At 37.2% G+C, this 23,592-nt stretch overlaps 2 protein-coding genes across 5 annotated transcripts in view; one reads left to right on the top strand and one right to left on the bottom strand.

Moving 5' to 3' along the window:
• ATP11C (ATPase phospholipid transporting 11C) overlaps positions 1 to 23,592 on the top strand; it is a 180,902-nt gene that overhangs the window by 63,148 nt on the left and 94,162 nt on the right. For 2 of the 4 annotated variants that reach the window (XM_054579568.1, XM_054579567.1), the window contains exons 1-3: positions 5,726 to 5,877; positions 14,523 to 14,642; positions 22,542 to 22,631. In XM_054579568.1, the coding sequence (XP_054435543.1) occupies positions 5,818 to 5,877; positions 14,523 to 14,642; positions 22,542 to 22,631 (270 nt within the window). In that variant the 5' untranslated portion in view covers positions 5,726 to 5,817. Of the gene's footprint in view, positions 1 to 5,725; positions 5,878 to 14,522; positions 14,643 to 22,541; positions 22,632 to 23,592 lie in introns of those variants that run through there. The other 2 variants (XM_054579564.1, XM_054579565.1) reach the window with 2 other exon arrangements.
• On the bottom strand, positions 17,983 to 18,366 carry LOC129075488 (60S ribosomal protein L31-like). The gene has a single exon (XM_054579569.1). It carries the CDS (start codon positions 18,355 to 18,357, stop codon positions 17,983 to 17,985), a length of 375 nt encoding a protein of 124 aa, XP_054435544.1. The 5' UTR covers positions 18,358 to 18,366.

Below are 23,592 nucleotides of genomic sequence, written 5' to 3'. Positions count from 1 at the left end.
TTGACAAGAATATTTGGGGAGAATTTTGGGGAGACTCAGAGTTATGGTTTTTTGAAAAGCTGAATTGAGATTTTTTTTCTTGCTTTATATTGCTCACTGTAAATTCCCTGTAGCAGACAGATTTTGGAGAATGAGTTATTAGTCTGAGTTGCCATCAGGGAAGGCTTTAGTGAGAAAATAGAGTTGAGAGATCTGAATGGTTATTACAAGAAGGTAAAGAGGAGATGGAAGAGGATCATACCTGGAGGGAAGCAATGGAGTAGAAGCCCTGGGACAGGGCAGGAAGGAGCTTGGGGCTCACCTTGAATGGAAGGGAGGCTGTTGGGCTATAACAGAGAAAATAAGAATGTGTGAGGCTTAGAATAAGACTAGGTTGGAAAAGCGGAAGGAAGAGACCTGACTGCAAGACCTTGTAGATCAGAGTAAGGATTTTAGGTTCCAGTTCTAAGATCAGTGGGAAACTATTAAAACGGGAACTGGAAGAAGGATATGATCAGGCTTGTGTTGTATGTGGTTGTTGTGTGGTCCTGGCTGGGTCAGCCCTCATTCTGTACAGCCATCATTCTTGTTACCTAACAGATTTGTTTAAGTGTTTGATTAATGTCTGGTCACCGCCCATTACTCTAAACTTAGTAAAGGTAGGGACCGTGTCTATTTTTTTCATCACTCTATTCCCAGCATCTTGGACATAGTAGGGGCTCAATAAATATATTGGTTGAATGAATGTATCGACCATATATGTTAACAGCTTTGTCTTATGACTTGTTATAAGGCAAGGGTATTTTTTAAACTGATTTTGCATAACATAAAATTACCTACCTTCAAGTGAACAATTCAGTGGCATTTAGTACACTCACGTTATGACACTACCAGCTATCGCATTCCATGATGTTTTCATCATTGAAAAGCAAACTCTGTACCCATCTCCCCTCCCCCGTGTCCTGACAACCAGCAATATGCTTTCTGTCTCTGTGGAATTAGCTATTTTTAATATTTCATATAAATGGAATCATACAATATGTAACCTTTTGTGTATGGCTTCTCTCACTTAATGTAATATTTTCGAGGTTTATTCATGTTGTAGAATGTATCAGTACTTAATTCCTTTGTGTACCTGAATAATATTCCATTGCATAGATGCACCATATTTTGTTTATTCTATTCATCAGTTGGTGGATATTAAAGTTGTCTCCACCTTCTGGCTATTGTAAATAGTGCTATTACGAACATTAGCACACACGGTTTTGTTTGAACATTTGTTTTCAGTTCTTTTGAGTGTATATGAAGGAGTAAACTTGCTGGCTCATATAGTAATTCTTTGTTTTGCTTTTTGATGACCCATGAAACTGTTCTCCACAGAGGCTGAACTATTTATATTTCTACCAGCACTGTACGAGGGTTCCAATTTCTTCACAGGGTGTCCCCACCAACACTTTTTATTTTTTATATCTTTTTAAAATTGTAATCATCCTAGAAGGATCTTACCTTTAAAATGCATGAACGAACCTCCTTTTATTTGCAGTGAATATTTCATTCTTTGATACCTCATCACATTGTTTCTCAACATTATGGAAAAAATGAAGCTCAAAGGTACACTGTGCTATATTGGATTCTAAATCCGTAAAACCAGTGTTCAACATCATTCTGGTACATTGCCTTCCAAAAAAAGTATTGTAACTGTTAGGCTAACCCCACCCCTTTCTCTTATCTACCATTTTTAGGATAGAAGATGTGGTATAAATGACTAATCTGACACCTAAATTTCCAGCCTTTGAGAACCATCTGTATTAGCTGGGTTCTGCCATTTTTCCACCCTTAACTAAATGCCATTGTTCATTATTTTCTGTTAGTGTTTAGAAGGTTTTACATTAAATGAGTTTACAAAGTAGACTAAGAATGGGCTTAGAAATGTATTGACAGATTTGCATACACACCTGCCTTTTATAATAATGTGAAGTAAAGTGAAATGTGTTGCAGTCAGAAGAATTAAGTCTTTGTGAACATTTAATTAACAAGTACTGGTCATAACTAATCTGCTTGTGTTCCACTGAGCAACAGTCACTTAATGCTACAACTACCATGCTGTTTCGTGATTTAGCTAAAAGCATTTTTCCTCTTCGAAGTTTGCCAATTATTTTTAATGTCAGCTGTAAATTCTTACAATTGCTCTGGATGGACCCCTATATGTGCTTTGGAAATAATCCATACTTTTTAAAATCATATACTTGAACAGAACCTCAAACTGCTGTTTGTCTTGTTTGGTTTGGGGGTGGTATGACCTTTAGGTATGAGTAAGGTTTGTTTCGAAAAGTCATACATTTTGAATGTGTGTGCTCTGATAAAAAATTGGGGGGGGGAGGGGTGTGTGTGTTTCATTTTATAGCAAAAACCTTTTGTTCAAGTAAAACTTGTAATTATATATGGTTCATTCTTTTTTAATTGCCTTTATAGCAGTTAATCCTAACCTGTTTTTAAGTCTTTTTGTTAATTGATTTGAGAGAGAGAGAGAAACATTGCTTTGTTGTTCCACTCATTTATGCGTTCATTGGTTGATTCTTACATGTGCCCTCACAGGGGATCAAACCCACAACCTTAAAGTATCAGGGCAACACTCTAACAAAGTAAGCTACCCAACCAGGGCCAATCCTAACGTATTTTAACTTGAAGCTGTTTGTGCCTTGTGTGTTTAACTTAAAGTTGTTTGTACTGTGACATAAATTTCATTTTTTAAAAAAGATTTTATTTTTAGAGAGAGGGAAAGGAAGGAAGAAAGAGAGAGAGACATTGATGTGCATGAGAAACATCTATTTTGCACACATCTCAACTGGAGACTGGGCCCGCAACCCATGCACGCACCCCTACAGGGGATTGAACCAGCCACCCTTCACTTTGTAGGACAACACCCAACCAACTGAGCCACACCAGTCCGGGCAAATCTCATTCTGCTTTATCAGAGGAATAAACTATTTCCTTTCCATACTGGGCACATTTGAGAAGGCATTCATTTTTTTTAACACCTAAAGGCTATCATTAAATAAATTACTGTGTTGTTTTAAGTGGGCATCCTTACAGCCTGAAAGAGCCACTATATCTTCTAATATACCAAAATTAGTACCCTGAAGGCACATGAGCCTTTCCCTGGTCTTTGTGACTTTTCATCATTTCCTTTATTTCTCACTTCTTCTCTACTTTGAAGTTTATGAATAAATTTCATCCTGAATACACTGTCATCTCATTGTATATTGGTTAGTAAGTTATTCTTTTTCCTTAAACATCTCTTCCCCACCCTTAGAAAGTTTTCTGTTTGTTTTTTAGGTCCAGGTACAAAAAGGTGGCAAATAGTACAACATCCAAAACCACATTTCAAGGGTGTTTTGTTATGTTTTGTTTCATTAGATTTTTATTTATTGATTTGAGAGAGAGAAAGACAGACATCGATTTGTTGCTCCACTTATTTATGCATTCATTGTCTTGTTTGTGCCCTGACCAGGGATTGAAACCACAACCATAGCATATCAGGATGACACTCTTAACTAACTGAGCTACCTGGCCAGAGCCCACATTTCAAATTTTATTGCTAGAAGATTGGGACCCAGTTCCTTTGCATCCTCTTGATTAGATTATTAGTTAAGCTCTCTTGCAGTTACCTATGAAGAAATCAATATGGGACTTCCTCCAAGATTCACAAAGTCCAATAAGTAGAAGGCATTAGAACCAAGGTCTCCAGGTTTCTTGCCTCTCATAATTAAGCTTAGAAGCAAAAGCACACCCACCTGGGATCATGGCCAGACACTTAATTTCCCTTACCTATTTTTGGCATGCAAGGAGAGACATTATCACAAATTCAACAGTTATCTCACCTCATACCCTTGAATGCTTTGCCAGTGTAGCTGATTGTGATTAAGAAATATCTTAGAGTGGCAGTACCCAAACTGCATCTTACAGAACATGATGTCAAAGGATTGAGGGTGGGAGGTGGGGGTGGGTAGGGCGGGGGGGGGGAACGAATAAAAAAGATATATGGTTTGCAAATATTTTCTCCTATTTCCTTTTTACTCTGTTGTTTTTTAATTAAATCATTTTTTATTGTTATTCCCCCAAAAAACCATGTAAGAATAAAAAAAGAATATGATGTCATTGGATTTTCGGCTGGGGGCCGGTGGGGGTGACATTTCTATGGCAAATGCTAACCAAAGATAAAGACGTTTCTTTAAGACTTTAGAGCTCTTATTATATGAATATGCATTGTTAATAACCAGGAGGAGGATTATAGGAGCAGCCTTCCTTCCCTCCTCGCTAAGGAGCATCATTATCAGCCTGTTCCATGTAATGCAGTTTTAGAAACACTGAGTGATGTATTCTAATATTCTTGCCAGTTTATCTTACTTTGGACTTCCCAGTTAGCAGTACTCAAAGGTATATTAAAATTTCAAAAACCAACTTTATACACAAACCATAAATAATGCTATTAAGCCGTAAAAAAAAAAAAAAAAGTCAGGTATTCATTTGATGTACCCTTCCTTCTATGGTTCAATATATGGAAAGTTATGTTCTACTTCATACATATTGCTAATTTCTAATGTCTCTTTTAAGCATGTTTTAGGAATAATTACAAATAGATCACCTGTTAAATTTATAGCCATACCCAGTCTTTATAATGCACAGGAGCTTTTAATCCAAAACTTGGGCAGAGAGAAGGGAGATTAAGGGACAATGTGAATAATTCCAGTGCAGTTCCCAAGTGACCATGTGCTCTGCCACAAAGGGAGAAACGTATTCCTAATTTTACTCCCATGGTGTCAAATCAACAGTTCCAAAGAACCAATGGCTTATATGATGTCCAACAGCCTCCAGGGTAGACCTTGAGGGGCCCTCACTTGAGGTCAAATATGCTACCTGTCAGCCCGCCTGGCCAACTCTAGCCATGTTCACACACACTAAGGAATGGTGTTTTAAACACCAAGCACTTTGACAGTGGGCCATCACTCACCCTGTGCCTTTATACAGGGGTGGCAGCAGACTTGCCTATTCTAGCTCTTTTGTAGAGCCAGAAACTTTCTTGCTTTAAATAAAACATTTACATCTGAATTATGGTGAGGCCATTTCCTAGTTCTGTGCTACCCTAGTTTCTGGAGTTTTAATAATCTTATAGTTGGCAGTTCCATTTTTTAATTTCTTTGAGGAAATTCCACACTGCTTTCCACACTGGCTGCACCAGCCTGCATTCCCACCAACAGTGTACTAGGGTCCCCTTTTTCCACGCCCTTGCCAGCACATATTGTTTGTTGATTTATTGATGATAGCCTTTTGGGTAGGTGTGAGGTGATATCTCATTGTGGTTTTAACTTACATCTCTTGATGGTAAGTAATGTTGAGCATTTTTTCATATGTCTATGGGCCATCTGTATGTCCTCTTTAGAGAAGTATCTTTTCAGGTCCTTTGCTCATTTTTTAATTGGATCATATGTCTTCCTGGTGTGGAGTCATATAAGTTCTTTATATATTTTGGAGATAAAACCCTTGTCTGGGGTATTGTTGGCAAATATATTATCCCAAATATATTCTTCCTAAAATGAAGTTGGTTCCCTTTTCATTTTGACAGTGGTTTCTTTAGCTGTGCAGAAGCTTTTTAATTTGATGATCTAGTCCCATTTGTTTTTTTTTTCCTTTATTTCCATTGTCCTAGGGGATATATCAGCAAAAATATTGCTACATGAGATATCTGAAATTTTGCTGCCTCTTGACCCAGCGATTCCACTGCTGGGAATATACCCTAAGAAGCCTGAAACACCAGTTCAAAAGAATTTATGCACCTCTATGTTTATAGCAGCGCTATTTACAATAGCCAAGATTTGGAAACAGCCCAAGTGCCCATCAGTAAGTTGAGTGGATTAAAAAACCGGTACATCTACGCGATGGAATACTGTGCAGCAGAAAGAAAGGAGGAACTCCTCCTACCTTTTGCAACAGGATGAATGGAACTAGATTATGCTAAGTAAAATAAGTCAGTCGTAAAAGACAAATACCATACATCCTCGCTTATAAGGGGAATCTAATAAATAAAATAAACTAATGAGCCAAACAGAACCAGAGACATGGAAACACTGAATAGACTGACAGCTCTAAGAGGGGATGGAAGAACTGGAGACTGACTGAAAGAAGGTGAAAGGATTAGTCAAAAAACATGTATGAAGGACCCATGGACATGGACAATGGTGTGGAGACTGACTACGGAAGTGGGCGGTGGGCTCGGTGGAGGGGGGTAGAGGGGGAGACATTAGGACAACTGTAATGACATAAATAAAATTTAAAAAAAATAATCATAGTTGGTTAACAAACCTCATCTCACACGAATAGCCTTTAGAGCCCTTTAAAGTGATCTCCAGGCGTTGTTAATCATACTGTAAGTAGTCTTTTAGGTTATATCACCTTATTTTACTGTTAAGGAAATAGAGGCTCAGCTAAGCCAGATGTGTCAATAATGTTTCCTAGGGTCATGTCTTTACTGTTTCTCCTATTCCCTCCAAACCTTGTCCCCAAAGGCCTTCACCTGTAGGGAGGATACTTTTTTCAAGAACAGACATTTCTTTAAGACATCATTTGAGCCCTGGCTGGTGTGGCTCAGTGGATTTAAGTGCCGGCCTGTGAACCAAAGGGTCACCGGTTCGATTCCCAGTCAGGGCACATGCCTGGGTTGTGGGCCAGGTCCCCAGTAGGGCATGCATGAGAGGCAAGCATACATTGGTGTTTCCCTTTCTCTCCTTTGCCCTCTGTCTAAAAATAAATAAATAAAATCTTTAAAAAAAAACATCATTTGAGCCAAGTTGGCCAAGATACTGTGGTTTAATGGAAAGCTAAGAATGCTTCCCTGAGGAAGTGACTATAGAGTTGTGAGGCTTGAGTCACAGCTCAGAGCCCCTCCCCTTTGTTTTCTTTGCTTATTCAGCTCGGCTGTGCTTCACAATGGACACTTGTTTTACCTACTTCTTTTGTTGGGGGGCTGTTAAAAAATAAAAAGATGTAGCCTGGATGTGCTATTGAAATTAATTGCATGTACAGCATTGACATTTTTTTCCTAGGCAGTTTTCTTTCTGTATGATATTTAACAATACCAGGAAAAATGCATTCATTAGTCTCACCAACATGCTCCAGCATGTCTTTCAACTCCTAGACCTTGCTAGCAGTTGACTTATTATCAATTTTACAATAATGATGCTATCACTCAAATGGCAGATAAAACCCTGTTTGGGACAGCAAACACCTCTTTTACAATATATATATTTTTGCTCTAGCCAGATTTTATCTCGGTAATAAAGATTCTTCTCTGGTGACCTAGAAAGTGGTTATTTTGGCACACATTTTTGAAACTTCAATGTATGGTATTACAGTCACTCTCTCACAGTGGGAGGACTCAGTGTATCATAGTGAATACCTACATTATACCTTTCCCTCTTATTTACCTGCCTAGACCCAAAAGTTCAATTGAACTTTTCCTCAGAAGTTTGATTTTTAGCCCCACCTCTTATCACAGTCCATTTATTGCAGGCATGGATAGACAAGAACTTTACAAGATGAGGAGAAAGTACTATGTGGTGCAAGACACTAATATTTTAAAATAATAATACTTTAAAATCCAAAGTTACAAAGGCAAATCAGGTCTTTTCAAAGAGTAACAAAAAGATGTAAAATACTATAATGGAGGTCAGACCACCAGAATGTTGCTTTGATCTTAAGAAATAGACCAGTCCTCCAGTGCTTCCTTGGCCACCTACCTTGAACTACACAAACTTGCAAACAATTGTCTTCCCAAATTCTGGAAAACTTTACCAGGATCACAGGGGTTAGTACAAGTTACTTGTTAATCGGCAGTGATTTAGCTGCCATTGTGTGGGGAAATTTTCATGTGTCGCTATGCAGGTGGTCCCATCTTTCCCTCCTGCCTCTGCTGTTTGTAATCAGTAGTATTTTATTCTGTTATCGTTAAGCCAGGTTGGGCTTTGAGGTCCTGGGCCTCGTTATACTTGCTTTCGATTTGCATGTGTGTCTTTATCCTTTTCCCCAGGGCTATGGGAAATGTTTAGTTGGATTGTCAATCAGCTTCACGGTTCCTATCCTGAGAAGTTATGCACCTCCCAAATTATATTTTAAAGTTTGTTAAGTGTTTGGAATGCCAGCTGGTGTGTAGGTATGGGTAGTGAAAGTGAAAAGTAACTTCTGAGGCCTTGTAGACGTATGTGCTCAGCTTATGTCTAGTTAAGTTTGTGTGCATTCGAGGTCTGTCCAGAAGGTATCCAGCCATGTTATATGGAAAATAGAGACATTTATTGAAAAAGATACAAGAAACATTTTACATAGGACAATGATGCCTCAGGCCCCTTCACAGTGGGCACCTTGGGACCGCACACAGTTCTCCCAGTCGCCATCAGCTGCCCTGTCATATTTTCCTGAATCTCATCGACGGTCTGAAATCGCTTCCCTTTCAAAGGTGATTTTAATTTTGGTAAAAGCCAGAAGTCACAGTGTGCCAAATCTGGGCTGCAGAGGGGCTGAGTCACCTGGGGGATTTGATGTTTTGCCAAAAAACTGTGCACAAGATGTGATGCATGAGCAGGCACATTGTCATGATGAAGCTGCCTATCACCAGTTGCCCATAGCTGCGGCCTTCTAAGTTATCCAGATAGTTTCCACGGAGAAATGTTCAAAGTTAACAGAAAATTTGATGCAGAATCGATGCTCTACTTACTCAGTCATTTTTTTCACACTGCTCTTGAAGTTCTTTATTTTTTTTATTGTTCAAATACATTTGTATCCACATTCACACCACCACTTTCCCCTGCCCCCCTCCCTCACCTTCCTCCATCACTCAGTCATTTTGAATGTGACAGCCATACAGCATACATGCTCACTCAGCGGCCTTTACCGCCCCCACTGACTAGTACAGTGAAGTCATCATTGTTCACATACGCACATCCCAGTCCTCTCTCCTTGGCTGCCAGATTACATTGATGTTTTGCAAACAATTCTCTTATATTAACAATGGCTGGGCTTTTTCTGGACAGACCTTACATTGTCAGGCTCTCTGTTGGGGGAATACTGTTAACAAAGAAAGTGGAACCCCAGGACGAACTTTTAAGTGTCTCAGGTTACTTTCTTTAAATGGAAGAATCTCTGAATCATTAAAAAAAATTCTTGTAAGAATCTTGAATCACTAAATGCTTATGGCATTTTACTCTTATCTACTTGACTCTATTAGCCATCCTGTAAGAGAGCTGTATTTCATCTTCATAGCCACATTTCTGTAGCCCTGAGGTCCTTGGGGTGAGGGCATGGGTGTGGAATGGTATCAGATTGAAAACACTCAGAATTGATTGTTCTTGGTGAAATTAAGCTGCTGCATAGATCACATTTAGATAACAAAAGTCTAACTCTAAGCTGCAAACAAGGTGTTCTCATCCAAGTCCTCATGGTCACTGCTTTTTTCTAAGCATTTTGCTTGCTGACTTCAGGTGTTTGTTTTTTCAGGACTTAACCTATTTCCTATAGCAACTTCTATTCAATTAAATGTGCTGCCATCGTGTAATGCCTAATTAGAGATAATCTTTGTGTCTAGGGATGTACTTTGAATATTCAGTTGTCTTTTGATCATATGTTTGAGAGTTTCGGTTAATAGGACCATAATTAATCTTTAAAGGCAAGAAGACACAAACTGTCTTGTCTTGGTCTTGCTTCACTGCCTCTGGCAAAGAAGGGAGAGACATCTTAATCACTTAAAAAGATGCAATAAAAGCAAATTGTGAAAAGTAGAATTTTAAGGCTTGTTTTAAAGTTATGACTAAATTAAACATCCAGATTACTCTTTTTGGCTTGTTATAATGGAGTGGGCTTGGAAACCTCAGCAGTTTGACCACTGAATACATTGCAGCAATTTTAACCAAGAAGCTATTAACACTCACTGGAAATGTTTCCTGGCAAGGTAGTGCTCTTCTTGCACAACCCACCCCTCCAACCCTGGTACAAAAATGCTGACTTTTGGGAACATTTTAATAGACAGCTAAAAGTTTGATGAAATGCTCTTTTTTAATTTTTAATTCATTTGGACTTTTTAAGACTGATTGTGCTGTTCGAGTATACTGGTGCTTCAGAGAAGAAAATAGCTTTGGGGCTGGGGTGCAGAGAACAGTTTTAAATCATTGTCAAGGTTTCAGATTTTTAATAAGGATTTTTGTTCATTTTTTAACAAATAATATTTGCTTTAGTAACTCACAAAGAACAGTCTGACGAAAAAGAAAAAATAATGCTATGATTGCCGAGGATGACATCAGTGATGATTTGTTGCTAAAGGGAGTTGTTTTGCATTATATCAGGGCCTGTAATTTTTATCAGTGATCTGAATAACTGGTGGTAGATTAGCCACATGCAAAATAACTACTGAAGGAGAATCTCATTTTGTGAACAGCTTAAAATGATTGGAGGGGGGCATTTTGTGAAAAGCAAATTGTTTAAATTATTTTAATTACTTAAAAGTGTAGGATTATGGCTAAAAACTTGTAGGATGTTAGTTAAGAGCAATAACTCAATGAGAAATAATTCTGTTGTGTTTTTCTCAGCCCTGGCTGCAAATTAGAACTATCACCTGGGGAGCTTTCAGAAAAATTAAATTAAACTTTAAATAAAGTATGCAGGCATTAATACTATGTTTAAGCTAATGTGTGGCAAGAATTAAGAACCACTGATCTATGACTAAGTGATATATTTAAGTCAGCCAACACCTGGAAAGAATGGAGAGAGTGAGCTCTGTTTCAGATCCTGTGCCAGCTTTTATAATGACAGTCTTGTATTGAGGTCTCTATTTTCCGTTAGTTCTTACTGAGTCACTAGCCTAGGTAATTAAGAAACAAATTATACTTCCAAAAGCTTTCTGTGTTTTATGACTTGCAAAAGCATGGGATTTTAAGATGGTACTAGTTGAATAACAGTACCACTCTGAATTTTTTTAATCTAATTCTTTTTTAAAAACATTTTACTTATTTTTAGAGAGGGGAAGGGAGGGAAACGCCAATGTGTGGTTGCATCTCACACACTCCCCACCAGGGACCTGACTTGCAATCCAGGCATGTTCCCTGCACTGGGAATCGAACCAGCGACCTTTTGGTTCGCAGGCCAGCATTCAATCCATGGAGCTACACCAGCGAAGGCTCTACTCGGAATTTTATTGAGAGAATATGTTCTGGTGAAAGTTACTTTCTTATTTTTTTTTAATTATTTTATTATTTTTAAATTTCTTTTAAAGATTTTATTTATTTTTAAAGAGAGGAGAAGGGAGAGACAGAGAGAGAGAGAAACATCAATCAGTTGCCTCTGGCATGTCCCCAACCTGGGACCTTGCGCTCAACCCAGCCATATGCCCTAGCAGGGGATCGAACCAGTAACCCCTCAGCCTTTGGGACGATACTCAACCCACTGGACCACACTAGCCAGGGCTAAAACAATATTCAATGTATACTGTGGAGCTATGAAGCAAGAGTATGAAAGGATAATTTTTATCTTGAGAAAGAGAATTAAGTTGCTTTCTCTGTTAATTCAGTGTTACAAATATACTTTTTAATATTCTTTATATAATACTTTTCATTATATTGTATACCGTGTCATGAAAATAGAATTGGTGCCAATATATTTCAATTTTTAAAATTGTTTCTAAGGACATATGAATGGGAAGCAGTTCAACACAGGATGGAACTCTTAATAGATTAAAACTCACTATAAGGTGGTAGGAATTGTACACACCCACCCCAGACTACATTGTATGCCATCCAAATGGGAAATTATTTTATGATTCCCATTTGGAGTTTCTCTGCCTTGGGTAAGGCACGTACATTATTCAAAAATCCCAGGAATTAAAACCATTGTTTAAATACTTCATTGGCAGCAAGTGGAAAATTACAGTGAATTTACACGGGTTCAGCATTGCCATTTTTATATGCGGACCAAACAACATTAAAGAGAGCAGATTGCACCAGAAACTGCAGGTTCATCAGATTTTAGAGTGAAAACAGGCATGGAGAAGTTATCTGTTTCATTCTACCTCACCCCTAGTTCTCAGGAAGCTCCAAACTCAATCCTACCTGGGCTGAGGAGACTGTCCTTTTATGAAAAGTCCTCTGGAGTGGACAAGTCGCAGCTCTCAGTCCTCTATTTCATCATCTAATAGTGATCACTGCCCGGATCTGCCCCCCCACCCGAATACCAATTTTAATCCATTTTGTCCAATTCAATGGAGATGGAGGTCACTTAGGCATATTTGAAAGAGATCCCAGAGATGTATGGCAAAGGCACCTAGGGAGACTGTAAATGCTATTTAGATGTACAGAATTCATAAAACTATCGTGTGCCTGAAAAATTGCATTTTGCTTGTTCCTTTTGTTCTCTGGAATGCTGTGACCTGCCAGAGAAGAAAGTTGAAGACAATTCAAAAGTGGGGAAGTACTAGTTCAATTTCGTTTTGAGTTAAGCAGTGACCATTGTTAACTGAGGGGAACAATTTATATTGGCAGCACATGAAACATCCTGCAGAAAACACTCACTGACCCTCTGCCACTTTTCTTTTAGTTTTCCCCTTTCCTTTTGCAGAATGATCTGAGAACTGGCATGAAAGGTAGTTCTTTTCTATTTACTCTATGCCACTTCTTGCTTGTGTGGAAAACTAAACCATATGAATATTAAACTAGATGTTGTAAATTGCAGTGTGTATATATGGACTTAACAATTTCTGTCATTCGATTTGGCACGTTGCAAGGTTGAAGTGTTTTAGAAACTACAGTGAAACGGTAACTTGAAACAGAAGGTGAGGGTAAGTGTGAAAGAGAATAAACTGTACTTTTAGTAGGTGTATTCACTTTTAGTTTACATTTTACAAAATGGATCTTACGGAAAATTTAGTGATCTTTTCAGTAAGCTGCATCAGACCTTATATTTTACTGTTGCAAACAAAGTCAGTTCCTGAATCAAAATGTATATAGCTACCATTCTGGTAAAGGTATTTTTTATTTGTTTCCAGGAACTGTTTGAAAATTTACCTGCTAATCACTTACTCTTGGCATGTGAAGGACCTGTACCATTGGTTCTACTGTCCTGTGTTTAGGCAGATGGGTAAATAATTGTGCCATCTAGCACTGATACTTAACTGATTTTTTTGCAGTTTGCCATGAATAGAGATTCCCACAGCCTCCCTTATCCCCAGAAGTTATCCTTTATGTAAAGCCTCAACCTCTCCTACTTGATTTTAACCCAGTTGCTTTTCAGTTGATTCCCTACAGATTTTGAAGGAAATCCCCCACTAAATAATTATTTAATAAGCTTAAGTAAAAAAGATGGTGAGGCAGAAGGTCTTACCTATCTATATCTTGGGGGTGATTTTTATTTTTTTAAAATAAAAACACATTTCCTGTACTATATATATAAGGTGCAAAGAATTCAGACTAGAATACATCCAAACATAGACATTTAGAGAATTTTGCAAGCCCTAAGTAGTTTTGTTTAAAGTGATTACTTTCAGGTAGAGATTTACATCTTTGAACCTTGAATAGATCATCAAAAAAGAAGGAAAATCTTTGTGGCTATATACTTTTAAAATATTTTAGGTTGAGGGATTTTATTTTTTCAAAAATAATGGAAGTAAGTAAGTGGATATTGGTTTCTGTCATACTTCCTTTGACTTAAATATGTTGTTGTCTCAAACATGGTAAAGTAGTGCCATCAAAGGAGACTCCTAAATTTATATAAGAAAATGTGTTATCCTGATTTAAGAAAAGAAAATAGAGTGAAGCCTCAGTAAAATACAAGGGGTGAGGTAAAATGGAGCTCAACTTCAGAACATCTAGATTCAGCAGATCTACTTTTTTAAAATGTAAAAGGGATTTTAGAGAAATATTTTGTGAAATGGGGCTTTTTGACAGTAGTCCCTGAGAGATCACAAAGGAATGTCTTTCCTGTAAAGCCAAAGAATTCACAATTTTTTTGATAGAAATAGCTGATCATTTTGGTAGTAGAAGCAGCCATGGTATTTCTGTATTCTTATAAGTAATTATTTTGTGTTTAGAAGTAATTTGCATTCTGTTTTCTGCTGTCTGGTAAGGGTATTGACGAGACTGTCATCAATAGTTGTATAAAAATCAAGTATTTCCAGTCAGACCTTTCCTAAGTTAGTGTGTTGCCATGATGGTGATAATTGATATTCTATGGATGAAAGAAAAATGACTGACAATAAAAATTATTGTTTCTCTGGGATACTTTACGTAATTTAAACATTTTAGAATTGCAATGTTGGCCTCAGAACAGTTGGCTCACGCAGCACTTTCACTAAATCAGCAACTAAGAGCTTAGTGGAGTTTGACATTCCTAAGAAGGTTTTGTCCTCTCTCTATTGCTCTTTCTCACTAGACCATAGCTAAATATGCTTAGACAAGAATTTTGAGTTCTGTGGAAGCGTGGAGAAAACTGACTTTCTTCCTCTTTCTTTCGGTCAGTGTGCTGGAGAAGAGAAGCGAGTTGGTACACGCACAGTGTTTGTTGGCAATCATCCAGATTCAGCAGCAGAAGTTTACATTACACAAAGGTTTTGTGATAATAGGATAGTCTCATCTAAGGTAAGTTTTTAACTCCACATACATTCATATAGTGAGCCAGATAATGCACTTGTTTTTATGTTTCTGAGGAAGCTGGTGCATTTATATATGCATAAATGGCCGTGCACTTATACCAGTCATATACTGACTGTGATAATTATTCCACCAAAAAACAGTTTTTTTAAAAGTATCAGTTTGTCTCGTTATAGCTGAAACATTATTCACTTGCCTTCCATTATGATTTACAGTGTCTGTTGATTATACATCTTACTTTAAGCCGTAAAGTGTGCTGAAAGTAGGAATTATTTACTTGCTTAAAACTTCTGATAATGCCCTTACTTGGATGGACTAGTTTGTAAATAATTTACATTTTGGTGGGGAGAAACATCTGTTTCTCTTTCTGTTTCACTGAGGAGCTTCTCAAGTACATGCCTGGGTTCTAAGGGTGTACCCTGCTCAGTACAATGCTTGAACAGTTAAGAATCTGAAGATCTGAGTTTAAATCCCGGCCTGAGGATTTACTAGCACTGTGACTTTGTCCAAATTAATCCCTAAGTCTGAATGTTCTCTTCAGTGGAATACAGCTGATAGTCAATGTGTGAAAGCACTCTTTATAGTTTCTAGTACCTATAGTCATCATTCTACAAGTATTAGTTTACTAACCTTAATCATTACCTTTGGCTGACCAGATTAGGTGCTAGGTGCTGGATGGTTGACCCACTGCCATCTCTTGTACCATGGCATAGATTTTGGTAATTTTCCGTACTTACTCATGCAACCTGACAAGAGATATCTAAAATGTGGTTGACAGTTGGTTCACTGCATGTTTACAAACATCTTAGAACCTGCAACACAATATTATGCAATTTTTTAAAATTTTAACATTTTCGTTTTCTTTCAAAAGGCTTTTTTAGAATAGATTTTTTAAATTTATTTTTTTAAAGATTTTGTTTATTTTTAGAGAAGGGTAGGGAGGGAGAAAGAAAGGGACAAAAACATGAATGTGTGGTTGCCTCTTGTGCACCCCCTGCTGGGGACCTGGACTGCAACCCAAGCATGTGCCTGAGACTGGGAATCGAACACGCAACCCTTTAAGTCGCAGGCCAGCACTCAATCCACTGAGCCACACCAGTCTCAGCAACATTTTAGTTTTTAAACATATATATGATTTATATTTGGGTAGTGATGTGCAGATTATGCTTAGCTAGGAGATTAACATGTAAATATGGACAGAATGAACAAAAACTGTGTTGTCTTATGATCTGATGCCCTGTAGAACACTATGAGTATAGTTGGATGTGATGTATTTCCTGTTAATTTTTAGCCTTATGGCAGAAAATTTATCTTCAATCAGTAACTTCCATATGTGTGCCCAAAATAATGAATAGTCCTTCACTGAAAATTGTGACTTACCCCTTAATATCTAAGAAAACAATCAATAGTAGTTATCTGGCTCAGAATCATAGACTTGTAGACCTGAAAGATCCTAAGATGTCATCTTGTTCAATTCAATGACTTTGCAGATGGAGAAAGCAAACCTAGAGGAACTGTGAGTAAGTGATGTGGTCTCCAAACTGAGTTAGTAATAAAGCCCTTTTCATATCATTGTGCTATTTGGGCTTCTTTCTCAGTTTCATCTCCCCTTTTGCATCAAGTGAAATATAAAGTACTTTCTAGGGAATTATTGTTTTCCATAGTTTTTTTATGTGGAAGATGGCAAAGTGACTTTCCGTTGGACTAGTGTTAATCATTTTGTTGTGATATATTTTGCATTTTCATATTTTCAAAGAACATTTAAAACTCAGTTTAATTCTCAACTCTTTTTGTATTTAATAGGATATTTCTCATATTTTACCTAGCTTCAGTTTTGCCAGCAGGTAAAATAATGCAATAGGATATTTTTTTAAATATTCAGGAGCTCACAGGACAAAAAAAGAATGTGTCCAAACAGGTTTGTTTATATGTGTATGTATATGTTTTAGAAACCAGAATAAAGCATTTAACATTGATGGACTTACAGATCTCTTTTTTCTCTGTAAATATTATGTTTACAGTTTTTTTAGTTAACTGCATATTAACTAATCTGTTTTTTCATAAAAGAGCTAGAGCAGAAAAAGAAGAAATGACAGTGTATGAGTAGGGGGACCCAAAAACACCTGGGATTTATTTATAAAATGTTGTCTATTTATTCTTACATGTTTAAACTCCAGTCACCTTCAAAATACTCTCCATTGATGCAATACACCTATTGAGACATTTATTTCCACTGCCCAAAACAGTTTTTGAACTCATCGATTTCAATGCATTTTAGTGCTTCTGCTCTTTTTTGTTTCACCTCTTCCACGTCAACAAGAATGTTTCCCTTTAAGGACTTTTTTCATCTGGGTAAACAAACAAAAAGTCATTCAGGGCGAGATAGGGTGAATGAGAGGGTGGGATATGGGGGGGGCGGGGCATGATGGTTTTGGTCAAAAATGCTGAACACTCCGTGCGGTGTGGGCAGGTGCGATTGTAAACCACCCATCATGAAATGGGCAAACGTGTTGAGAGAATCTTCAAAACAAAAATTCACTGAGGCCAAGTGCAGCCTCTCACAACAGCTCCAGCTGGTACACTGATACAGATGGGTTCCTAGAACACTCACCTAGCAGGGGAAGGCTGTACTAAAGAGGCCCGCCCTCCAGAAGATAATTCCAGTTATTTGGGGGGAGGGGTTCCCCCTCGTACTAACCACAAAAAACAAAATCTTCATGCAATGATATTTATAAGAGGATAGTACACAGTGCAGTTGATAAAGAGCTCCATTCTTGTAGACAGAAAACCTAGGTTTGAAGTTAAAATAAGTCATCTAACTTCTAACTTCTCTGGTCTCAATTTTCCTATCTGTAAAGTGGGGATATTAACAATATTTACAGGATTGTGATGAGGATGAAATAAAGTAACCCACAGAAAGCATTTGAGCATTGTGCTTGGCTTACAGTAACAACTCAATAAATGGTAGCTGCTATTATTACTTATATTTCTGTGGTTATTGTTACTATAGTCCTGAACAGTACTATTGACTTCCTCAATTTCATGTGCTTTGAAGGTATGGAATTATTTCTCTTAAAAAGAGGCCTTTGGATCCATTCTGGAGAGAATAATAGTTTCATAATTTGACATTTTATTCCTCACATTGTCTTTTGGCTATTTGTATTTGCACCAGAATCTTTTAATTGAAGAAATGTACAATTTTTTTAAGCTTTCCAAATGATTCTTTAATTGGCAAGTACTTTAAGATATACAAACACATTACATTGCCACTAGAAACAGGAAACCAAACCTCAAAGGCAGTTTTATAACTTTATTTGACAATTAGCAGTTACGTCTCATCCACATTAACTGTTTGTAGATTTTTGAAAGTGGTGACAGGTACATAGGTGACCAACGTATAGAGCTTGTTTGGTGAATCTTCATCCTCATTTCGTTTTCTGGACAACCGCACCTGTATACCGTATGGGACGTTCCTTATTCCTTTGGCCCAGAGGGCTTTGTTGAGCCTGGTGTCAATGCCCACATCTGGAGTTCCCTTCTCCTTCATGGCAAATTTCCGGATCTCTTTGAGTGCCTGAGGGGCACGCTTCTTGAAGCCCACTCCATGGATGCGCTTATGGATGTTGATGGTGTACTCTCTGGTCACTACCTCGTTGATGGCAGAACGGCCGTTCTTCTTGCCACCCTTCTTTGCGGGAGCCATTATGCCGGGCCCAAGCTGGAAAGCTGAAGAAATGTACAATTTATAGAATATGTTAGCTGCCTTCCAACTTTGTAGCAACTGTTGATTTTCTCTCTCAATTCTTTAGTAATAAAAATAATTTTCTTTTAATTGATTGCTTTCTGTTTGTTTACAAATGGCCATCAGTAATGTCAGTGTAACACTGGGAATAAGTCTTGCTGATGTAAGGAGCACTAAAGATTTAAAAAAAAACTTGGACTTAAAATTTTACTTATAAAATTAGTGTTCTTCTCTGTTTCTGAGAATACAAACATTTTCTTTAGAAAAACTTGCTTGGGAATCACCAGAATTATGTAGTTGGTATGAAATTTGGAAATCCCCTCCTACAGTAAAAGAAGAATTGATTGCTCCTGCCAGGATCTTTAGCTTTCATTGTATTCCTCTGTTCCAATTTTCTCTTTTTCTTTAAAAATCCTAAGCCTTACCTTGAAGGCCCTTCAGTGGGATAAGAATCAGTGAACTTCACCTAACTCTTTGAAGGTATGCCCCAGGTTAATCTGAGTACTCTTAGGTAAAAGAACATCTTGGATTAAAGTTTCAAGCCTAAAAATATGCTAGTATTTATCCTCATTTTAAAAATCAGATCAAGGACCCTTGGACATGGACAAAAGGGTGGGGATTGACTGAGAGTCTGCAGGGGAGGGGGGTGAGTGGGCAGGGTAGGAGAGACCAAGGCGGGATTTGGGACAAGTGTAATAGAACAACAATAAAAAAAATAAATAAAATATCAGATTTGCCTGTAGAATTTCTTAGATATCTCTTTGCCTGAGTCTTATCAAATTCCCGGAAGGTCCCTTTTTAGCTGAAGTTACTAAATCCTAATGCAGTAATATCCTGGTTACTCTTTTTGTTCTTCTCAATTTATGGTAGAGAGAGTGATACTTAAAAAGAGAACGTTGCTTGGCATTGGTAAGGGAAATGAAAGTAGACTGCTATGATGCTCAAAATTGTATTTAATGCCTATAATAAGGAGAGCTGATAATCAAATGAATACAGTAATTTAAACAGAATGAATAGTCACTCCAGCTATAAATCTGCTTTTTTACAACTGGGTGCTTATTTACAACTAATCTTAAAGTTGTTATTTTGTTCCATAAGATCCAAATCTTAGTACTTAGAAAAGTCAGTGCTCCTTCTGATAGCTCATTCACAATTGGCTGTTAACTTTTATGGTTACTTTAAATAGTAACTGCTTACTTTTTAACTGTTTCTCTTTCCCATGTGATGTACTGACAGAGTAGAACAAGTTACTTAGAGACTTATTACACTGTTACATTTTTAATGCTAAATCAGAAAAATTGTGGACCTTAGGTAAAAACAGGTAATGTTCTAAAGCCCCTTCTTGGCTTAAATTGAAATAACAGACTCTCAAACTGTAATTTAATTTATTTCAATCCCCCCTCCTTTAATTAGTGGTTAATGTTAGAGGGGCTGACCCACAGTTGTTTTACATAATTGCATCTGAAGAGGCCACATTTATGTACCAATTATATAGTTAACTACAGAGCAGATGTAAAATGCATTATATATACTTGGGAAGCTGGTGTTTTTCTGTAGAATCTATTTTTTAAATTTTATTTTTTTTCTCACCTGAGGATATGCTTATTGATTTTGGAGAGAAGGTGGTGGGAAACATCAGTGTGAGAGAGAAATATTAATTGGTTGCCTCTCACACCCGCCCTGACTGGGGACCGAACCATTTATAATCTAGGTATGTGCCCTGGTCAGGAACTGAACCCGACCTTTTGGTTTATGGGACAGTGCTCCACCTAACTCAGCCACACTGACCAGGACATAGAACTCCTTTTTACACATGTTCTAAATGTTGGTGTTGCTTTGTAAGTTTATAATTGCATGTTAAGATAGCATAAAAGATCTACTTAGTGACTTCTTTGAGCGAGAACTTACTTATGACACCCACCCATCTTCATTCTGATTGTTAATGAAACAAATGTTATAAACACTTTCTTCCTGTGAACTAACATTGTATTTGGTTTGTAGCAACTAAGATCGAGATTACTGATCACCCCAATAAATCTAGTACCCACCTGGCACAATGCATAGTTATTATATTATTAACTATATTCCCTATGCTGCACTTTATATCCCGTGACTATTTTGTGACTACCAATATGTACTTTTTAATCCCTTCCTGTATTTTACTCATTTCCCCAACTCCCCTCCCATCTGGCCACCATCACGATGTTCTTTACCTATGAGTTTGTTCACATTTTGTTTGTTCATTTATTTTGTTCTTTAGATTCCACATAAAAGTGAAATCATAAGGTATTTGTCTTTCTCTGTCAGACTTATCTCACTTAGCATAACACCGTCTAAGTCCATCCATGTCATTGCAGCTCATTGTAACTCATGACCTCAAATAGGAAAGGAAAGGGCATATACCGGTAGTTTCCTATAAAGGGAGTAAGCATAGTTCCTATAGGAAGCCATTCTTTAGGAAGTTACAAAAGTGCTAAAGGAACCATGAGGCCCTAGAAACAACAACAAAAATGTTCCCTTTTATGTGTTAAGACCCATGAGAGGACGCTGACAGTTCCTAATGTTTGTTTAATTAAAAATCCTTTAGTTAGCCCTGGCTGGTATGGCTTAGTGGATTGGGTAATGGCCTGAGAAACAAAAGGTCACCAGTTCAATTCCCAGTTGGCCAGGTCCACAGTTGGGGGGCATGGGAGAGGCAACCAATCAATGTATCTCTTACACATTGATGTTCCTCTCCCTCTCTCCCTTCTTTCCCCTCTCCCTAAATATAAATAAATAAAATCTAAAAGTTAAAAAATAAATAACAACATCCCAAGTTTGTTTGTTTGTTTTTTAAATCTTTTAGTTACGGAACATAAGGTCAACAAGCCAGAAGTTCAGCTCTTAGCCTATTGTTGGGATAGTTAGGTGCTGATCTGGACTGCATCAGCTTGAAAGTGTGACTGGATCAATGGTTTCGATCCCTTTTATTTTTGGACACAAGCTGCCTTGGGAATCTGATGAAAGTGTGAACTCTCTTCTCCCAACTGATGCCCAGGCACCCACAGTTCTGCACTTCATTTTGGATGGGCTTCCTTGAGGAATTTCTGAACCTTGGGGGAAGAACTTTGTAGGTTGTCTATTGGTTGGAAGGCAGCCACATCACTGAATATGTTTCCCTCTGCTCATCTTCATTTTTCTTGATATTCCCCTAGGAAATATTGAGCCCATAAACCTTTTAAAGAGGCGTTAGTAGTATATTTCTATACACCCTACTTAATGGATTTTTTTTCACATTATGGAGATAGTTTGGGCTGTTCTAGTATAAATTTAGATATTTAGGTTAAACATTTTTTTTTCTGGTTTCTCATCTTCTTAATTAAGACATCTATGAAATCCAACTTCTGGTGATTTTTAGTGACCCACTCCTTGAGCTTAAGTTATTGGTGAGAAAGAAAGTCCATGTGATTTGATTGTTGGCTCAAGAGGTCTCTCCTCCTGCCCATGTACACTTTAGCATTGAAACCTTTACATATTACCAGTTACCAAAGCCCAGGGTGGTATGTTAATTAAAGTGAAAGCCCTCTGTGATCCACGGTTATGTATACACCTCAGTTGTCATGGAGGTACTGATAGGGACAGAGTTATATCTATGACTGCGATCAAGACTCCAAAGGGTAGCTGAGCCAGAGGAATTAATTTGTTCATTCATTCATCCAACTAATTTTATTGAGTGTCTACTTTGTGTCAGGCATCATGCTAGATGTTGGGGGAAATAATGAAAAGACAAATGGACAGCCCACTCATTGCCTATCGAGGGGGACATTTTAAATTAAAAATGCACACATATGTAGTTATCCACTGCAACAAGTATTATCAAGAGAGTATAGGATGATATGAGAGCACATAACAAGGAACCTAATTTAAATTACGTCAGAGAAAGTAGATGTGTGGGACTAGATGGTCCGATTGTAATGATCAAAGTACAAACTTTATTACTAAAAAGTGTTTATTTACTATACCTCTAAGTATATGCTTATTCATATGTGTGAGATGTGGGTTTTAACATGTTTTCAGAGTGTTGGGATAATCTGGACCGTATTATTTATTACTACTAAGATATATCAGTTGATTTCTAATAATATATTTTTCTTTCTTTTTTACAGTATACACTTTGGAATTTCCTCCCAAAGAACCTGTTTGAACAGTTTAGAAGAATTGCAAATTTTTATTTTCTCATCATTTTCCTTGTACAGGTAAGAGCTCCATAATAGGCACTCTACTTTTAGAGACTTAATTACTTCAAACAAATTTTCAATCCATTTCCAGTCTTAAAATGCCCTGTGAATAAAAAGATGCTTCAGGGCTTATTATAATAATACTTTTTAAAGTACTAATATTCATTACATTTTAAGTTTTATTTTGTATATTTCTAAAGTAGCATTTTCACTAGAAAACTTGTTGAGATTCTTTTTAAAAACTTTCATGGATTTTATATCTCTGTTCATGCTAGAAGGACATGTACTGGATACCATTAAACACAGTGGTATGTATTAAATTGAAAATAGTTTAATAGTTTACTTTTTTAAGCACTAGTTTCAGCTTAATTGAAAATTTATCACTTCCTGATTCTCAGTTTTGCTTTTCATTCATTTATTTTAAGGGTGATAGCCTAGTATTTAGACATTTTAAATTGCATCTTCCATTTTTAAGTCTATAAGTGATTAAAATCTTCCTCTTGCCAAAATCACCCCCTGAAAAGTTTACTACATTAAAGGTACTTTTTTCTTCTCACTTCATTTTTTAAAATGAAGGAGAAACATCCAGTGCAATTGCTCAAATACCTTGTTGATGTTAAGTGCTTCTGTTTATTCACTTTAAGTCTTTGAGTAAATGGTACTGTAATTGAATTTAGCCCTGCTTCTTAAAACCAATCTGGGTTGTGATATGGGAAAGAGCCAGTTTCAATCTTGAATGACAGGGCATTTGAAAAGGAGCTCTTCTACATTCGTGGTAAGATGTCTTACAGAACAGCATAAGATAAAATGCTTAGAGAATTGTATTCAGAAGAGTCATTCCACTTGGCATGCAGGGTGTTTCAGTTCAGTTCAGCAAACATATACCAAGCACCTATTATGTGCCCTTCAGTAGTCCAGGCAGCAAAGATTTTAGCAGATACAATGAAAATTGAGATAATGGCTTTTCTATCCTTAAGGA

This window comes from Pteronotus mesoamericanus, unplaced genomic scaffold (genome assembly GCF_021234165.1).
Source record: "Pteronotus mesoamericanus isolate MK-2021 breed Mesoamerican mustached bat unplaced genomic scaffold, CSHL_Meso_final contig_55, whole genome shotgun sequence".
Taxonomy (NCBI): Eukaryota; Metazoa; Chordata; class Mammalia; order Chiroptera; family Mormoopidae; genus Pteronotus; species Pteronotus mesoamericanus.
Note: the sequence above shows the minus strand (reverse complement) of the source record. Positions and strands in the feature narration are given on the sequence as shown.